General features: G+C 44.3%; 2 protein-coding genes and 1 long non-coding RNA gene across 3 annotated transcripts; 1 reads left to right on the top strand and 2 right to left on the bottom strand.

Annotated features, from left to right (window-relative positions):
* Positions 1–261: 261 nt before the first annotated feature.
* On the bottom strand, positions 262–6,666 carry LOC142814159 (uncharacterized). The gene is made up of 8 exons (XM_075892135.1): positions 6,338–6,666; positions 5,544–5,656; positions 5,235–5,457; positions 4,048–4,232; positions 3,462–3,600; positions 3,318–3,392; positions 565–685; positions 262–365 (listed from the first exon to the last, which is right to left on the bottom strand). Exons 1-8 carry the CDS (start codon positions 6,513–6,515, stop codon positions 350–352), a joined length of 1,050 nt encoding a protein of 349 aa, XP_075748250.1. The 5' UTR covers positions 6,516–6,666; the 3' UTR covers positions 262–349.
* Positions 6,667–6,877: 211 nt separating this feature from the next.
* LOC142814160 (uncharacterized) lies at positions 6,878–13,924 on the top strand. The gene is made up of 4 exons (XR_012894825.1): positions 6,878–7,318; positions 7,405–7,618; positions 8,056–8,250; positions 8,309–13,924. It is a non-coding gene; the product is annotated as an uncharacterized LOC142814160 (long non-coding RNA).
* A 211-nt stretch (positions 13,925–14,135) lies between these two features.
* Positions 14,136–19,034, bottom strand: LOC142814122 (uncharacterized). The gene is made up of 2 exons (XM_075892051.1): positions 17,935–19,034; positions 14,136–14,139 (listed from the first exon to the last, which is right to left on the bottom strand). The coding sequence occupies exons 1-2, from the start codon at positions 19,032–19,034 to the stop codon at positions 14,136–14,138; spliced, it is 1,104 nt and encodes a 367-aa protein (XP_075748166.1).
* Positions 19,035–20,640: the final 1,606 nt, after the last annotated feature.

Here is a 20,640-nt window from a genome sequence, read left to right as displayed (position 1 = left end):
CCAATTGGTTTTACACCAATTGGTATAGAACCAATTGGTCCAATTGGTTGTGCACCAATTGGCCCAACACCAATTGGACCAATTGTGTATAATTCACAAATGGAATCAATTGGTTTTATGCCAATTGGCTCAAATGGTATAGTATGGCATGACCAATTGGCATCTAACCAATTGGACCAATTGTTTATATGCCAATTGGCTCAAATGGTACAGGACGTATTGATTAATGAATGCATGTAGACACCTTTGACAAAAATGCAATTATTGTAAAACAGAACATCTTTTATTTACAAACATAATATGCGGTATCTTGCCATGCAGGTCCAGCACTTTGCTACAGCCACATTGGTTAGTCACGCTGCACCCTGCAGAAACAATAAACAAACAGCATTTGCATGAAGGCTAGTTTCATTACAGTTAAAAAAAAAGTGGCTCACAATGAAAAGTGGAATTAAATGCACTTTAGGTTCAATACACATTGAAGTAGAGCCCCAACTTATCAAGCCAAAATTTGTTTACTACTGAAGTTAAAAAAATTGCAAAACAAAATTGCGGTTGGTGTACCTCTTTGCCATCTTGTCGATGTCTGCGATTTTCTCTCCAACATAATGGTTCATTCGCTTCATGAGCGTTTGGACCGCACTGTCTGGGAAACCTTGCTTTTCCAAGCGACGCTTGTAGCAGGCTGTTAAAAAAAGGCATTTAAACATATATAAGATACACAGGTATAATTATTAACATAAAGCTAAATGAATCCATTATAGAATAAAAAATACGCTTTGTTTTTAGGCAGCTGCACATGAAAATTTTAGGTAGCATCTTCAGTGGTGTCAAAATGGCATCTCATAGCAGAAAAGATATCAAAAGCACTCATTATTACTTCGGTAGCAAAGCATTTTGGATATAAATGACACAAAAACAATGCAGAATATAGAACTAATGAATCTATTCATGAAGTTATCGTGAGAAATTTTTTTAAAACAGATTTTAAATGTAATATCAGTTAACCATCTATGAAATTCACCATTATGTATTTTCGCCTCATAAACTGCATACATCATGAGTGATACTATTAAGAAATGTCCCAGAAGAATAGACCTCTACCAGGGTACATCACAGTGCGACGTCGCTAGCGCACGTGGAAGGTGTGGTTGGCGAAGCATTACCTCTGGTGCCTCAGTGCAGTACGGTCGTGCGATGTTTGGGGAAAGTTTTTTTCTTTACTTTCTTTTTTCAAAGCCTAACTTCATGTTACAATGGCGACATCAGCTGTAGTACATGTCAGTGAACATCTAGCTGTGTGGTAAACTGCGTGATGAAATATTTGCCACGCTGGCTGTTTATCTTGAAGAAGTGAACACACGTGGTGGCCTGTGCGAGGAAAAGCGGCATCGTCTTGGAAAATGTGCACTCTATTGTGGAGTGTAGTGTACGTTAAAAGGCATCAACAATATCGGTTCATCTTGACATCTGCAAAGGTGAACCTGAGAAGATTGTGTGTGGTACGTGCAGGGTGAATAACGATGTGGCTTGTTTGCAAAAACATAGGCGCTTGTTTTGGGCTGGTGGCAGCGACCGGTTGTCTACAGAACTTGATTCAAGATTTTAGTGAAGGTAAATATGCATTTGACACGGTCATCTGCGAGTCTGTACATCTCAGCATTTGCGCTCTGTGCAGGAAAAAAATTGCATGATCACCGGGCTGAAAGATACCACTGGTAAAGCTAAATATACGCTTCGCCCCAGCGAGTACACAAACCCAATAAAGGTATAACTCGTTTTATCAGAGGCCTCATATGACTTCATGTAAAAGGCAGAGATTCTTGTTTCACATATACTTAGTACCTTTACTGCTCGATATTCATGAAGTGAAGATGCACACTAGAAGTTTGTGTGTTAGGTCTTAAGGGAACAATGTAAGTATGCGAATACCTTGTATGCATCAGATGCAGTGATGTGACTGTGCAAAAGATAACGTATGTAATTAAGTTAAAGAGTTTAAAAATGCATAAATTTTCAGAGGGGTATGAGGAATGTAGCTGACAACTTTGCTTTAATTTTCACAAGGATTTGTTAACCTCAGCCGAACACACGACAAAGTGTTTTCTTGTTTGTTCTTGTTTCTTTTCCCATTCATCTTCGGTCAGAATTTTGCGGCACGAGTGAGAATTTTCTTCATAACCTCTCGCACAGCAGCTCAAAACCTTGCTGCAGCCAATGCTGTGCCTCGTTTAAAACTGCGATGCACATGTCGCAACGAAAATTGGGTACATTTAGGTCTATACCATTACAATATTTCTCAAAGCATCCGTCACCGTGAATACGTTTGCTTTTGAAGAGGAAAAATGTTTTTTTAATGGCTGCCATCTATGGCAGCCTACAACAATTCACCAAAATTTCAGCCTGACGAATGCAGACACATGCAGCCCTGCTAGTATGTAGAAAGATCCCGCTAGCGGAACTTTCTTGTCAACCAGCCCCAGCGCCGTAGGAAGGAATGGTGGGCACAGTGCTCATAGTGACGTCACATTATTTGCAAACAGGGAGAGGTATCTATAAAAACACCAGATCTGTGCGGAAGGCACAGCACAGTCACAGCGAAAGCTAGAAGAGCGACCTTTCAGAGCCTTTTCGAAACACTCATTGGTAACTAGTACAAGCACACTTGCTTGATACCCACTAGGTCATTATTAATAAATTTATTTGGGTAGTAGGCCAGCATTTGCTATGCTGTTTTTCGTCATTCTTCTGAGAAGCGTGGTATCCGCTAAACACTTGCAAGGAATTTTGTGCCAATTTATGCAGTGACTGACAACGATGAGGAATTATGCCTAAAATGGGTATGCGCCACAGTTAATAGCTCAACAAAAACAAGATTTTGTAATGGGTTGGAGCATTGGATGACCCACTTACTACGCTGTTCACATTGTGCGACAACTGCTTGTTCTTTCGCTGTTTTAAAACGCTTTATAAGTCGTATTAACGCAATTGCTTTCTCGACATCAAGCCTGCCTAAGGCAAGTTTGCCAACAAGTCCCAAGCTCCGGCGTGGCTCAGTGGCAGAATACTGGGCTGGCACCCAGTGGACCAGAGTTCGAGCCCCACTGTGTCATTAGTTTTTTTCGCTATGTTCGCGCAAGACCTGAGTTGTGATCTCACAACAGCTTTCGCTGTAATATATGTGCATAGTAATGGGTCTTGGTTGAACTTCAGCACTGTAAACTGTGCAAAGTGAGGTAACTTAGTTATTGGTGCTTCATTAGAACACCATTTATGAGCTCACACACTGACGAAATGGGATATATGTTGATACTCACTTCGCATGACAGACACCTTCCATGGTGTCAATGGATCCTTTCTCGGCCGATTTGGGAAACGAGGACAATGCTTGCCTGCAGAACATTATACATTAAGCAATTTTAAACACTGCATTACTGGCAGTTCAAAGTACTGGAAATTACCTTGCAATGATCGTCCTTGTAGCTGAGCTGGATCCCAGATTGTCACCAGCAGATCCTTAATGAACAAAGAATCTTTGTCCCGAGCCTGCACACGACGCCATGTTTCCAGCGGAATTCGCAGCCCTTGTCCAATGTCAACCTGCAGAAAATAAAAGCAGCAGTAACACATGAGTGCCATTCACAATGCTTAAATTTAATGTACCATATATAAAGGTTTTCAATTGAGCAGAACTATTCTGTGTGAAGTTCACAAATAAACGCATGTAATTGAACAACAGCTTCTTGCTTATCACATAAAACTAATGCATGCTTTCCTTCAAATTTCACGAAGAAACACTGCAGCTGAGTCATTGAAGCCTTAGTGGTTTACAGTGCACTAGGGCAATGATACACCATGGTTTGTGGGCTGTAACTGGAACATGAGGAAGTGAACGGATCACTTGCAAAGAAAAACATACACCTGTCAAAGAACTAGGCCAGGCTTATGAGCTGAGGATTTCAAGTGTAGTTACTATATGATTGCTGTCATTATGTAGGCACTAAGCACAGCTTTTTCTAAAATAAAACTGAGTCTCAAACATCTCACCAAGCTACCGCCTGATGCACCAGCTTGCGCCTTCAAGGGAGAATGTGGGCACTCTCTGGTGGGTGATGAAGGGGGGGATGGTGTGCTGCTAACTGCTGGAAGAGTGATGTCCATGCTGTGTGGCAGAGGGGTGCCAGGGCTGTGGGACTGAGCAGTAGGCTCTGCACTTTTGTATCTACTGGAGCCTACATGAAAATTGCACATCAGAAACTGAAGTGAACCAACTAACATTGGAACATGGTTATTCGCTTAGAAGGTACATTTGCTACATATAGATGGGGACGAAGGAAGGACACAAGACATAGCGCTAAACTACATCTGATTATTCATTTTTGATGGAACGACCTATATGTACCAAACATGCCAATAACAGCAGTCTTAGTCCAAGCACTAGCAAAGAATAAAGTAAGCAAACTACACTTACCTTGCACACTGCCTATGGCTTATCAATGTTCTGAAATTCTACCTCATTTCTTAAGAGCGTTGTGGAAGCAAAGCTTTCAGGACACTTGTCAGAAGTGTATGAAATTGATTGCAGGAAAGATGCTAAGGCGCATTGCCGGGCTAGTTGGTTGGGGTTCATCATTTATATGGGTATAGCGCACCACCACAAGGACATAAAAAGATCTGCTGTATCTTAACATGATCTTTTCCAGGTTTTACCGGTCTACTGTTATTGTATAAATAGCATGTGTGATCGCAAATGAAACAGTAGTTGCAAGTTAGTGCTAAGTGTGTGTCTCTGTGTCCTTGTGGTGGTGCGCTATACCCATATAATCGCAGGAAAGAAAATGGTGTGAGGACCCCTTCCACGACACCTAAGAATGGACATAGAATTTTTGAACGCTGATAAGCCATAGGCAGTGTGTAAAATGGTGTGTTGTTTTGTAAAACTTTTTTGATGATGCTTGGCCAAAGAGTGCTGTCATAGGCTATTTACGTCCATATAATTTTGCTCCATCAGAAATTAAGCATCAGTTGTAGTTCAGCACTATATGCCTCGTGAGTTCATTCTTCGTCCCCGTGTATATGCGCAGTAGAGTTTAATGATGCAATACCAACTAGCCCAACAAAGCATCCTCGTGAACTTAACTTGCTAAATCATTCTTACACTCTTGTTTACAGAATATTCCTTCTACCAAGAGTGTGTGCCACCACTTCATATATAATATACCAATTAGACTTGCCTTCTCTGATCTTGACTAGGAGCTCCTTTTGGAGATCTCTGTTCAGCCCTCGAAGCTCTACGAGTTCCTCGTTCTGAGCATCTATTTTTTTTTGCATTTCTGCAACTTTTTTTTGGAGCTCATTCAGCTCAGCCTCCTGTGAGGGTGAGACCTTCACAGCTTTTTTCTTTTTTTGTAGAATTTTTAAAAGCCGCTCCCTACTCTCGGAGGGCTTGTCTTGTTCCTAAAAAATAAAACATGAGCAATAAAATACTGGGCAATATTTTCTTTTATGCTTGGTCAAGCAATTACATATAGGGTGAACCATACCTTCGATGGTGCAACATTGCTGTCGCCATCGCTGGCTTGATCAGAATCTTCAATTAGGGGCCTCACCCGCACCCTTTTTCGGGACACAATTTCCTTCAAGTCTTGTTCCGACTCTGGAATACACAACATTCTATTACAGTACAAGTCGTAAGCTAGAAAAACGGTGTAACTGAAGACTACCATAAAAGCAACATGGCCCAAGAGAGCAATATGATTGTAGCAAGAAATGTTAACCTAGAAAAACGTATCTGTCTCAACAGATTGTGATACATACATATAAAGGTTAAAGCTCTTTACATAAGCAAATGACACAAGCTCACGTGTTTGAAAAGGCAAACTAAAAGATTGGTGAACCATCAAGAAATATATTCATGTGTGCACATAATTTCGCGTGTACATTCGAATTTAATGGCTATATATCTGAATCAATTAAATGCTTGATGTCGTTTGATCACATAAATGACCACAGTGCACGCCATATTTACCTGGGTATATGACAAAGAGTGGGTGTACACGTGAGTGTACGCAAATATAATTAGGAAGTTCTACAATTTGTGCGTTCAAAGAAACCTAGAGCGCCTAGCTCACTTACGTTTTTTCATGCATCTGCCTGTTCTAGCCCCCTACATTAAACGGGGCACGTAATTTTAATTTTGCCGAATTGCACGAACTTCGATGAAAATCGCCCTGCACTGACGTATACACGATCGATTTATCGCACGTCACATCGTTGCTGCGTGGAGCACGAAACAATCGAACTAATTCAATGCAGCCTTAAAAATGCACAAACTTACCTCCAACCCGCAAAATTCTTGCGCGGTAGTAGGCACATGTGCCGGTGGAATCGGTCCATTTGACCATAAAGAAGGCTGTCGAATAATCCTCATTCGGATTGAAATTTTTTATGTCTTCCACTGGCACGATTGCCAAATGTTTGTCGTCCTGGTATCGAACGTAAGCGTGAGTAATCATCGCTGCAACGTTCCGATTCCAACACCGCAGACAATCACGCACAACACACAGAACACACTACACACGTTCTCGAGCAGTACGATGCCACCATTACCACGTTTTTTTCCGAAAAGCTGCTGCAAGCTCATTGATGTTGATGCTAGTTAGGCCGTCCTGAAGTGACAAGGATGGCGCCCAGCTAGAACTAAAAAAGCAAAATAAGTTAGACACTGACACTGATGCTAAAATAAAATGTTATTGCTGTTGAAAAATAGTTTGATAAACTTATTATTTGGCATTCAAATCCCCCATAAATAAAAAAGTTACGCCAATTTTGAGGCCATTGTTGAGCTTGTTGGCTCGTTGCACGCAGCAGCGCGGCCATGGAGGCCTCCGTGAGCGCGGCAGACGTCGAAAACAATTTTTTTCGGCTTTTGTGACGTGATAAATGCCAAGAAAAAAACGTTTTCTTTTTTAGGTTGCGTTCACTGACCACTTGCGGTGAGCTATTGTAAACAAACGTATGTTTGGTATGTTTGCGGCCGCAGGACTGTGGTAGCGTGGTCGTTCTGTGGCGTGGGTCGGTGTTCTGGCAAGTGTTCTGTGGGTCGGTCAATCTAGCGTGTAGAGCAAGTGGTGGTCAGAGCGCATTCAAGTTTTACACATAGACGAGCGCATAGCGGTCACCGCCACATATTAGCAAGATGGAACCGCAGAAGAAACGGAAAAAGCGCGGAAGGTATAAAAAGTATCTGAATCCAAGCAGTGTATGCAGTGTGCCCAGATCAACAGACTCATCAGCTAGGCTGCGGCTCGCTAAAACTGTAAGTAAACTTCTTTAATTGTCTCGACTCTATCAGATTATCGGCAAAAAATGTCCTTGTTAAATCTCAATAATCTTGCCGCGCAGGAATCCATAAAGGATGGCTCACACAATAAAAGTTCGGATGAAGGTCCGCTGGATTCGCGGCCGCCCGTCGGTCAAGCGGAGTACACGGTACCGCAAAATGCGACATCGATGGCCGCTGCGGTGTTGGCGGCGGACAGTGCTGTGCAGCATGCGAATAATGACGACGATGGGCAGCGATTCCGATGGAGCGAGCAGCCTATGTTCTAGAACGCTGGTACGTAGATGGATGCCTTCGTCTCAAATATTGTACGCAGTGCGTTGAATGTAACAAGTACGTACGTTTGTGTTGGTGCGTGCACGCGTGCTGGAAAGTGCACCTACAAACATAATTTCCTAAAGCATTGGCTTAATGATTTCGAGAATGCGTGCTCAATTTAATTAAGAGGCACAGTTAAATTTAATTAGAGAAACTGTTGAGCCTCATTTACCACAACGTTACGATTGAAATCTTGGGTCCTTTTCTTGGAGCTGGTTTTCATAAAAGAAAAAGAAGCACGCGCGGGGGGGGGGGGGCGCAACATTTGTTTTACAGAGAGTTACAGTATATATCCTTTAGTCGTGTAAAAATTTGCAAGAGACAAATATGTTTTTAGTATATTCTTTGCTATTTATTTTTATGATTTATCTAAATGCATTTTTTTTTTTGTCTAGACATCTCCGCAGCCAGCCATTCCGGGTGATCGAAGTGAACGACAGAGAGATCTGCAAGATATAGATGATGGAGGTGATTACAGTGGAGACTGTGCCGCCACTGTGTATGATCCATGTGGTGCAAATCATTTCATCAGTGATGATGACAACACAGATTTTGGCAGTTGTGATGACACAACTGACCCTACAACAATGGTATGCTTCCACATAATAATTGTATTCATGTAAACCTTACAATGAATTTTTTCTGCAGGGCACTCAACATGATACTGTGGACAGCGTGACTCGGGGCGTGTTTCTATCTGAATGTAACAGTGAAGTGTGTGATGTGGCTGATGGCATAGACAGTGAGGGACCTTTCAATGGAAACTTGTCAACCGATGCCGACACAAACAGGACACAACTTGGAGATTTGTTTCAGGAGGTCCTGAATGAAAAGATTGTCGTTTCAAAAGGCGAGATGCTTTTGATGATATTTAAACATGCCATAAAAAGTAATTTGTCTTTTACAGCAATGGTGAGTTTGATTGAAATGGTCAACATGTTTTTTGAACGACCTGTTCTGCCACATTCACGATACCAGCTTGGCAAGCTTTTTTCAGAGCATGGCACCGAGATGAGTTTTCATTTCATTTGTGGTAAATGTTCGACAGTGCACGAGGTCGCACAATCCTATGCTCAGTCGAGTCATTGTCAAAAATGTGGCTGGGCTCTAGCTTCCTCAGTAAACAGCGAATCATTTTTTGTCCTATTGGATGTCCCCTCTCAACTTCGAAAGGTTTTAAAGAATTGCAGCTTTCTTGACCTGACAAAGCCCTTAAGTCAAAGCAGTAACCTTTCTGATATTTGTGATGGAGAATTATATCGCAAATTTGTTTCTGCTACAGTAGACGAAGGGCACAGGATTAGCTTTACATTAAATGCAGATGGCACACCACTATTTTCATCCAGCAACACTTCAATTTGGCCTATACAGCTACTGGTGAATGAGGTGCCCATTATGCAAAGAGGGGACAAACTTGTGTTGGCTGCTCTTTGGTTTGGAAAGAAAAAGCCAGATATGAGCATTTTTCTTGATGTGTTTGTAGAGAAAATGGAAGGTTTGGCACAGAATGGCTTTGTTCTTGATCATGAAGGACAGCCGAAGCTGTTCAAGGCTTATTGCATTTGCTGTGCAGTTGATTCAGTGGCAAGAGCCCCCATGCAAGGGGTCATGCAATTTAATGCATACTATGGGTGTAACTGGTGTCTGCAAAAGGGGGAACGCATTGCAGGCACTACCAGGTACCCAGTAGAGAAGAATGAGCCACCAGAGCGTTCTGAACAAGAAATTATGGAAGATGCAGAAACTGCATTGCAACAGGATCATTCTGAAAGAGGAGTGAAGACAGTTTCTCCACTTCTAAACTTGCCACATTTTGATATAGTCTGGGGTTTTGTCCCCGATTATATGCATAGTATTTTGTTGGGAGTGGCGAGGCAGTTTTTAGAGATGTGGATGGCTGATGCACAGTGTGATTTCTATATTGGGAAGCATCAAAGAACGATTGATGAAAGGCTGACAGCACTGGCTCCTCCTAGAGAAGTGCGCCGGTTGCCAAGAGCAACAAAAGAAAGAAAGTGGTGGAAGGCCAAGGAGTTTGAGAATTGGGTGCTCTTCTACAGCCTGCCAGTGCTGCAAGGAATTTTGAATAAATCTTGCATCAGTCACTGGGCTTGCCTTGTTGAGGTGCTTCACATTCTGCTGTCACGTAACATAAGTTTGTCACACTTTCAGCGAGCAGAAGAACTCCTTTTGGAGTTTCACGTCATGGCAGAAGCCATATATGGGAAAAAATGCATGACATTTAACCTACATCAACTTGTGCACATTGCAAAAAGTGTCAAGCACTGGGGCCCACTGTGGGCGCATTCGGCATTCCCGTTTGAAGCTGGCAATGGCGCATTAAAGTCCATGGTAAAAGCTGCAAATGGCGTACCACACCAAATTTGTAGAGCACATCAAGTTGAGGACTTGATCGACAAGCTATCAAGCATAACAACAGACAGGAGAGTGCTTGACTACTGTATGTCGCTCGACAAAAGAGCCACACAGAAGACAGTTGTTGCTGAAGACATTCGCCTTTTTGGTAGGGGTGTCCCATACAGAAGTGATGCTTCTACAGATCTTGTGCAGTACACCCGTATGCTTATGAAAGGGACAGTATACACGAGCCATAACTACTCGTCAAAAAAAAAGACTAACAGTTCTGTCGTACGCCTTGCTGACCAATCATATGCGGTTATAGAAACAATTCTTATGAAACAAGGCGAAGTGTACATTGCAGCCAGGCGCCTCCACTGCTCAGCAGTAAAATATAGCACCTTAGTGATGGAACATTTGGTGAAGGTTCAAAGAGAAGCAGCAACAACAACTCTTGTATCAGCATCAGAAATTTTCAGTGTTTGTGCACACATGCAAGTAGGCCCGAACATATTCATTTCACCCGTGCCTAGCTCGTTCACAATGTAAATTTTCAAATCTGGTGTGCAATTCTAATAGACCATTTTCAAGCACACCATCGCCACTAACAAGTGCGGAAGCACTCACGGGTAAAGTTGGTATGCCAGAGCAGCCAACGGCAAGAAGTATGCGGGCCTCACGCTTTACCGCTTGCGTCATTCCAGGACTTCTTAGAGACCTTGAATTTGGCTAGGTGCAACATATTACTGCGTAATTCAATTGCGAACTTCAGTGTTCAGCTGCGAGGGCTTCTCGACTATTTCCATCAGTCTCACTATAGGATTTTTTAAGTGGCTCAGAAGTGTCATCCCCCTTTTGTTTTCCTTTATGGCAAAAAATGAAATAAAATAGATACACTCTGTTGCCTATGAAACGCTCGAGCAGTCCTACATTTGGAACCAATGTCCACTGACACTGTCTACGAGTAGAATGTGAGGTTCTGATTTTGAAGAGTTCTATAGAAAGTATAGTCCGCATTTAATAAAATAAGATACAATCACTGAACGGCCGTGTGTGTTGCTTGCACCATATGTGATGATTTGATTTGTGGGGTTTAACGTCCCAAAACCACGATATGATTATGAGAGACGCCGTAGTGGAGGGCTTTGGAAATGTCGACCACCTGGGGTTCTTTAACGTGCACCCAAATCTGAGCACACGGGCCTACAACATTTCCGCCTCCATCGGAAATGCAGCCGCCGCAGCCGGGAATCGAACCCGCGACCTGCGGGTCAGCAGCAGAGTACCTTAGCCACTAGACCACCGCGGCGGGGCTTCCACCATATGTGTAACGAACGATACGTGTCTACTAACCTTCATTGGCACTATAACTACAAGTTGGGATTGTACTAGAGCAAATAAAAAGCAGGACAAAAAAGGGGATACAAATTCTCTTACATATATCAATTAATTCAAATATTTGTAGCTTCTTCATTATTCACGGGCAAAGTACATCCATATTTATCTTTCTTAGCCTTGCCAACCAATTTTTGCAGACAGATGCAACAATGCACAGGATCCCCTGCCTCTTTGAGGCAATCGATTTGTAGCTGGAAACTACTGCTCATTTTATGTGAGCAAGTTTTTTTTTTTGATGCCGTGTGTAGCATGACGTTACAATACCTCGTTTAGCAATATTCGAATGCTCTGACATGAAATTAAGACACTGGTTTCGATGAACCAGTCGTGCAACCTAAAATCAGGTACCAAGAAACAGCAAATTATCATAGCAAGGAACCTCACAAATAAATTCTAGTTCCGTTCCTTTTTAAACGCATTTAGAATGTGCTCACTTCTTTGCACAGTGCAAAGAAGTGAGCACTTGTGAATTAAAATAAAATAATCACTGTACCTAAACACTGTAAAACCTTTCTGCTGTTTTGTTAAACCCGATCATGGACAATTAATTGTTAATCGTTGAACAAGTAATCATTTATAATTATGGATTTGGTGTTCCAGCTCCCACTGCTCACGATAGCACGTTTTGACTTATGTATCGGCATGTGATCATTCATTCGCGTGCCGACTGTATCATTCCTTTAGCATTTAATGTGTAGATATACATGCAGGTGCGTTCAGACATGTATAGTATTTTGGATGTAATAGTCAACATTTGGGGATGCCTCTTAATTTTTCTTTTTTGTTCGGTGCTCCCACGGCACCAACGAGCAGCGGGTGATCGAAAACAGCTGGCGCGTTTGACCGATTCAACGTACACACTTTTCCCATAGTGCTTCCCATGCCTGCGAGGGCTCTGGGATTGCTTGAAAATGGTCTATTTGTTTTGCACTGAGGGGACTCGGCATGCTCATATGGTTCAGATGTGCTAAGGATATTTATGATTAAATTGACACTAGATAAAACTGGTATCCCATCTTGGTGAAGTGCTTATCCTTACCACTTTTTCTGTACAACTCGAGAGCTCTCCTAACTGGTATGTGGCACATTATATGAGCATTCGAGTTTTTCTTTAGAAGGGCTTGTATGCTAATTGTCACTATGTGATTGCGTCATTGTAACTGTTGTATTATATGTTGTATATTCTTTTTTCAATGTGCATTTTATGAAATGCCATAATCAAGGAAGTTAAGACATTTGCTTAGGGAGCATAGGGACTCGGGTTTAAATCGCACTAATAGAGTGAAAATTTGTTGTTGTTTTTTTCATTTGTATTTTTATGATTGTCCTAAGTCACAAAGTGACATATACTCTTTTCTTCTTGTCCTTGCATATAATTGCTAGTGCTTGAAGTTCGGTAAAATTATGATTTCAGCACTGCTCATTGTCGCTATGTTATTGCAACATTGCAACTATCATATTGTATGTGCTATTTTTTTTAATATGCATTTTATTAAATACCATAATCAAGGAAAGAAAAATGGGTTTGTAGCCCACTGGTTAAAGGGGTCCTGACAAAATTTTGTGGCTGAGACAGCCTGCAAGGTCGATTCCCGTGAGCATTTGTATATCATCTGCAAAATATCAACTGCAAATATAGGTTGGAAGGTATTTTAAATCGATTTTGGAAGTTTGCATCTTGCCACTGACACCCTCGAAGGGAAACCTTTGAAGACCCCCTACTTCCCTTCAGTCACCATGCTGCAGTCAATAAAACAAGTTATGATGACATCATAGCTGCCTTTTTTGTTGCGTTTGTTATCGGAGTCTATACTTCTTGGCGGCTGCTTGGGAGTGCTTCGCTGTGGCACACGCTTTGAAAGTTTTGTGTTTGGCGACATTGCAGTCAGGTTTACTATTCGAAAGTAATTCTTGATGTGGACTGTACAGAAGTGTGTCACAGTTCTTTGTGCTGACTTGATCAAGAGCTGCATACTCTAGGTAGCGATAGTTGCCCCTGGTGGCTTCTCGTTTTTTGGAGCTCTTTCAAACTGATACTGAAAGTGGTCAATTGTCAGGGGCCTGTAATTATCTGTCCCGTGCTGCAGCAAATTATGTGTCGTGTCATGACTAACAGGCCCCCAGCAACACATTGCAGCTGAAAAATGCGAGGCCAATGTTTTTGTGTCAGTACCCCTTTAAGGCATTTGTTTAAAAGCATGGGGGCTCAGGTTTAAACTGCAGTAATTGAATGAAAATTTTTGTGTTATGTTCATTCGTATTTTTATAGGGAGGACTGTTTTAATTCTCTTGTTGTTCTGGCATACAATTGCTACTGCTTGAAGTTCAGTGAAAAATGATTTTGCCGACAACACCTTACTAGTATTGGTGATTGAGTTTCATTGCTCTGGAACCTTGATGTTGTATTGCAAGTGTTGTGAAAAAAATGCACCAAGATAGATACAAAGGGAGTGTCTGCTGCTTACTTTTGTTGTACTTTTTGTACTAATAAACGTTTGTGTGACCTGATTGTGTGCTTTTGTTATATACATGCCTGAAACTGCCTCCACTGCTTATGGCCTTTGAATATTAATTCGGTGTTATATGCCAAAAATTTGCACTGCTCTATTTTCAGCTGTACCATTTAGATTGATGTAACTGCCTTATGTTTGCAATAATTGTACCAAGAAACATTTTTTCAGAAAAAAGGTCTAATCTATTGTAGTGTCCTTGAATAAAACTAGCTGTAATCACATTCAAGCAAAAACATTTTTGCACTGCTCTCACTATCCCGAGGCACGCAAAGCTGTGAATAAAGTTCCCTGTAGTGCATGCATGACAAAAGGATATAATGCTGTTTTTCGCAAGAGTAGCTCCATGCACATGAGCTGTGTAACTTAGTTTGTCTTTGCGGAACTTACGTGGCTTTCAAAACTTTTAAAAAATGCCATTAGTGTCATTTGGCCTGCTAGTGCCCACGAAGAACTAAAATGCCGAAGGGGCGCTCAACGGACTGACTAAAAACCTAGTAGATTGTGTGGTGGGCCAAAAAGTTGTACAATATATGCTAAAAGAGACTTGACAAGCACAAAATGAGATAAAAGCCGAACGGTTCGATGGATTCTGACATATGTCCTTAAAACAACATTAATAATTAGCACTTTCAGGTCATCTTAGCAGTGGTATAATAGACCCTTGGAATTTTTTAACATTTTGCAAGTAAATGAACGGAACAGTTCAAAGCGACTCCAAGTTTCTGACCAAACTGTGCATGCGAATTTCCAAGGGAAGCTTATGGCCCAACTAAAAGCAACCATTTTTGATTGAACCATTTGGCATTTGCACATTATTCAAATGGCCTAGTTGAAAAAAAGCCCATTTGGTCCACTTGGAAATGAGTAAACCCACTTGAACCATTTTCAATTAAATTGTTTCACATGGCTGAGTTAGAAATGGAAATTTCATTTGACCCAAATGCAAGTGAACAAATCCAATTGAACCATTTGGCAATTCATTTTTTTTCAGTTGGCCCTGTTGCAAATCCCATTTGGCCCAATTGGGAGTGAGCATATCCAATTGGCAATCCAAATGACCCAATTGGAAGTAGGCAAACCATTTGAAAATTCCAATTGGTCTTCTTGGTTATACCATTTGATCCTAGTGGACCAATTGGCAATTCCAATTGTTCCAAATGGCCCAATTGGAGATTCCATTTGGCCCAATTGGAAGTAGATGAACCATTTGAAGATTCCAATTGGTCCTGCTGGTTATACGAATTGGTCCAATTGGAAATGACTATTTCCATTTGGACCCATTGATATTTCCAATTGGTTCCAATTGTTTTTTTTAACTGGGTTACCACGTTCATCACTCACGATGGACTATTTCGCTTCAAGAGGGTTTGCTTCGGACTGGCGTCGGCGCCATCAGCGTTCCAGAAAATGATGCACATGATCTTGAAAGGGTGCAAATGTGTCCTATTTTACATTGATGACATCATCGTGTATGGGCGATCCCGAGAGGACCATTTGGGAAACTTGCGCGCTGTATTGCAACGTCTTTCTGATGCTGGCCTCCGGCTCAACAACAAGTGTGTCTTTGACGTGGCAGAGTTGACTTTTCTAGGTCACGTTGTGAGCGCCAAAGGATTATTTCCGTTGATGTCATCCATTGAGGCGATAACAAAGGCACCATCACCTACAAATATTAACGAACTCCGCTCGCTACTGGGGCTTGCAGGCTTCTATTCCAAGTTCATTCCTCATTTTTCGGATGTTGTCGAGCCAATGCGCGCCTTGCTACGAGGACAAGCCTCTTTCGTTTGGAGTGCGGCAGCACAGAGCAGTTTGGAGCGCCTGAAATCTCTGCTCACATCTTGCGAAGTGCTTCATCTTTTCGATCCTCACTTGCCTGTGTTCGTTACAACTGATGCTTCAGGATATGGATTAGGTGCAGTACTTCAGCAAGACAACGGGACCTCACTGCAAACTGTCGCATTCGCCTCCCGCACACTTCAACCGCATGAGCGGAAATACTCAGTCGGCGAACGTGAGGCCCTTGCCTGTGTTTGGGCTTGCGAACACTGGCACGTTTATCTATGGGGACGACCTTTCATCTTACGAACGGATCACGCAGCGCTGGTTACGCTTCTTTCGACGAAAGGCACCGGTCACCGACCATTAAGGATTGCGCGCTGGTCCTCACGGTTGCTCTGCTACAACTATACCGTCGAATACAGGAAAGGTAGCGAAAACGTCGTGGCTGACGCTCTCTCCAGGCTACCCGTCCAGAGTTTAATCCGCGATGCACCAGAAGAGGAATTTATCTGTTTGTTGTCTCCCGTAGTTACCATGCCAGAACTTCAAGAAGCAAGTGCCAATGATCAGATTATCTGTGAAGTTAAGCACTTCACGACTACTTCTTGGCCTGACAAGAAATCACTGTCAAAAGAATTGCTACCTTACTTTTACGTGAAGGCTGAACTCTCTGTTGTAAGTGATATCCTATGCCGGGGTGACAGGATTGTCGTGCCTGCAACGTTGACACGCCGCCTTATGGATCTGGCCCACGAGTCACATCCAGGCATTAGTCGTACCAAAGCTCGCCTGAGAGAGTCCTATTGGTGGCCATGCATGGATAGTCACATTGAAGAACTGGTGCGCACATGCGTGATTTGCCAGTCTTGTGACAAGTCCGCACGTACCTTTCCAGCGCCACTGCAACCTGTTCCTCTTCCTGACGCGGCGTGGGAAAAAATTGCCATCGACATTGTGGGACCTTTCACGCAAGCTTCGGCCGACTGCCGTTTTGCGATTACTGTTATTGACTATTATAGCAAGTGGCCTGAAGTGGCGTTCGTGCGAGATGCGACCACGTCTACAGTGAAGAAGTTTTTACTTGAACTTTTTGCGCGAGAAGGCTACCCACGTAGTATTGTATCCGATCATGGACCACAGTTCTCTTCAGCAAGCTTTGACGAGTTTCTCACGGAGCGTGGAATAACGCACTACAACTCTTCCGTGTATTACCCACAAGCTAACGGCTTGGTGGAGAGATTCAATAGGGTGCTGAAGTCGTACATTCAACTAGCCCTGCTTGAACGTCGTGACGTACGAACAGCCATGCTTGATTACCTGCAAGTATATCGCTGTACGCCTCACGCGACTACTGGTGCGACACCCGCTGTTCTTCTTCATCGACGCCAACCTCGCACCAGACTTGACATATTGGGATTGCCCGACAGATGCTTCAGCACGGACCCGTCAAGGGCGATTGAACAGCTACGAGAGCATGTCAAAAAGAAGCAAATGATCTCGAAGAGTTACACCGATGAAAAACGTGGAGCCAAGGAACCCAGTTTCGTCGTTGGTGATTACGTGCGCGTTAAGACAACTGCAGCTCACGGTAAGCTGTCTTCACAATTTTCCGCGCCCAAGAAGATCATTGGAAAACGGGGACCGGCCTCGTACCTTTTGGACGATGGGCGTGTGTGGAACGCATCTAAGTTAATCGCAGTTCACTCCGGAGCGGTCAACAAAATGAAATCGGGCACCCCTGCTGTTATGAACTGGACACCTGCATTTAATCGGTCTTCTCATGCATTACAGCCTGAAACCGCTGCCCTTATGAACTGGTCCCCTGCATCTGATCGGTCATCTAGTGCGCCCCAATGGGACACATCAAGAGCGGATGGTCATGAAAGGGCAGACCCCGTATCATCTCCACCAGACGGCACGCAAGCTTTGACCAGTCCAGGATTTAATGCGCCTGCAAGGAAAAGCAAGCGTAAAAAGAAGACCCCAAAGAAATTGAAGGACTTCGTTAGGAAGTAGACAAAAACAGTTTTGTGTGTTTCTACCATTTATTTTTATTTTATTTTATTTTTTTTTTTTTTTTGCAAGAGGGGATATGTGGTATAAGGCGTCGCTACCGACTACAGCGCTGTGCGGTGGCACGCGCTCGGTGGCCGCCACGGGGGAGAAGGAAGAAGATGAAATAAACAAGATGTCTCCGTTTATGCTGTGCTATTCATTATGCACGATGTAACAATGGTGTCCTTGTGCTGGCGGTAGAGGAGGAGACTTGACTTGTTCACTTGTGCCTGCTTCCACTTCTCCTCCTCGGCCTCCTTAATACGTTGGCGAATTTCCTTAGTGCGCCCCCGTTGGTTTTCGGCCGTCAGTGGCGCCTGGAAAAACCCGAACTTTTTCTCAAGTTGGTACACTCGTCGTACCCACTTGGTGCGCATACATGTCGCCATGAGGTAGTCAAAAACTCGTCGAGACCACCTCTCGCGGGACATATACATCAGGCGGCAGTGGAACATCAGTTTGCTGGCCGCCTCACGCGCTTCGAAGCTCGACCAGCCGATGTCCCCCTGGACCGCCTCGTTCGCCACCGTGCCATGACAGCCCAGAGCGATGCGTCCTACTTCCCGCTGTCGCCGCTCCAACCATTCCCGGGTGGCCGCTGACATAACCACGACTGCGTTCGCAAATGTCAGCCCAGGCACGTGGACGAGTTTCCAAAGGTCACGTACCATTAAATACCGGTTGCAGCCCCACAAACAGCGGCGCCGGAGGATGCTCTGAGCCAGCAGTCCAGCTTCACGCGTCTTCGCCTCATGTAGGCTGTACATGTCCGTTGATGCTGACAATTTTACACCCAGGTACCTGTATTCGGGGCAGCTGCTCACTTCGGCATCTCCCAGGGTCACAACACTCTCCTTGGTGCACTCCCCCACAAGTCTGAGAAGGGCTGTCTTCTTAACGTTGAAGCAGAGCCCCAGGCGGGTGATTTCATCCTGGCAGATGTCCAGCAGTGCCTGTATTTCCTCGGTGTTTTCTGCCATGAGCACGATGTCGTCTGCGAACGTTAAGCCCGGTAGACGACGCCTCTCGTCGATACCGCTGGTCGTGTGGTGGAGCCGAAAACCAAGGCTGGAACTAAGAAGCTTCCTCTCGAGGCTTGAGACGTAAAGAATATACAGTAATTGTGAGAGTGGGCAGCCCTGACGCAGGCCTTTCACAACTACAACGGGGTCTGACTGAACATCCCCGAAGTGTGCCACTACAGTGTTACCTCTGTACATTCGTCTCACGGTCGAGATGAGGATCTCTGGAAGGCCCAAGTGGTTCATGCAATCAAACAATGCTGCCTGCGGGACACTATCGTATGCTTTCTGTACAACCAGAAAACAGCATAGCAGAGATCGCCCTTCAAGCTTCGCTATTTCGGCACACTGGGTCAGAGTGAAAATATTATCCTCCAATCTACGACCCGAACGAAACCCATTTTGTAGTTCCGTCAGCAAGTTCTTCGTCTCAGCCCAGCCACTTAGCCATTCCCTTAGGATTACCGGCAAACATTCGGTACATCACGCTAGTGACCGTGATAGGGCGATAGCTCTGCAGCAGGTCCGCCGCGCCGCCTTGCTTTAGGATCAATGTTATCCGACCCTGACGCCAGTCCTTCGGGATTTCAGCGCCAGAAAGGATGCTCGACAGCTGGTCTGCAAGCTTCTCCCTTGCCTGTGGGCGGAGGCACTTCACCAGGCGCGCTGGCACCTCGTCAAGCTGGACGGTTGTGCCCTCGCGATCTCCGACTTCAGCGCAGCTCCCGCCGACTGGTTCGCCCTCCGCGGTCTCCTGACGCCGTGTAGCTCTCGCATTGTGGCACCCCGCCCTTGGACTGCTTCGACCGGATCCCCACTTTCCTATCTCCTTCTTTTTTCCTCTCGTTGGCTGTCTTCTTCTTCGTCTATTATCCTTCTATTCTTTTTATCCCTCCTTCCCCCCTCCCCTATAAGGCACTGCGCCGTGTCGCCTGAAGGCAGACAGAAATTAGGTGCCTTTTTCCTCTTCATTCTAATCACTACCACCACCACCACCGTTGCAGTTGATGATGATTAAAGGCCTCCCCTTTGAATCGGGGTGACGGCATTGTGGTATAAGGCGTCGCTACCGACTACAGCGCTGTGCGGTGGCACGCGCTCGGTGGCCGCCACGGGGGAGAAGGAAGAAGATGAAATAAACAAGATGTCTCCGTTTATGCTGTGCTATTCATTATGCACGATGTAACATATTTTGGCGACGAAGATTCACCAGCCCATGTGCTACCGGCCTGAACCTCATCTGTGCCCTCGTTTATTGCCTACCATCTTCTACGATGAGTATTTCGGGGCTACAGCCGCCACCTCCGTTCCTGTCGTCACCTGGACACCCGGACATTCCATGGGAGCAATGGATCCAGGCTTTCAAGAATTACATGGTTGCTTCGGGCGCCTTCGACCTACCTGCCATTCGTCGGAAGGCGATCCTGCTCAACTGCTTGGGCTTGGAAGGACAACGTATCTTCCAGACTCTGACGACTACTGACGACCCGTGCCTCGTGCCTGCGAGCGCTGCGGCAGGTACACTAACGTCCCCTAGTACTGATGTGTTCGACCGCGCCATCGCGACGCTGGAAGGTCACTTCAAAACCACGTTGAACGTCACTGCAGCGCGTCACCGTTTCCGTCAACGTACGCAGGCCCCAGGTGAGACTGCGGCTGATTACGTCACCGCGCTGAGAAGTCTTGTAGGAGCATGCAATTTCGGTGATCTAACGGACGACATGATACGCGACCAGCTCATAGAGAAAACCACAAGTGGATACTTACGTGAACGCCTTCTGCTGGAAGAGTCTCTCACGCTTTCTAAGGCTCTTACCATTGCCAAACAGCATGATCAAGCGACTAATGAAGC

Source organism: Rhipicephalus microplus, chromosome 4 (genome assembly GCF_043290135.1).
Source record: "Rhipicephalus microplus isolate Deutch F79 chromosome 4, USDA_Rmic, whole genome shotgun sequence".
NCBI classification, from domain to species: Eukaryota; Metazoa; Arthropoda; class Arachnida; order Ixodida; family Ixodidae; genus Rhipicephalus; species Rhipicephalus microplus.
This window is presented reverse-complemented; position numbering and strand designations above follow the sequence as displayed.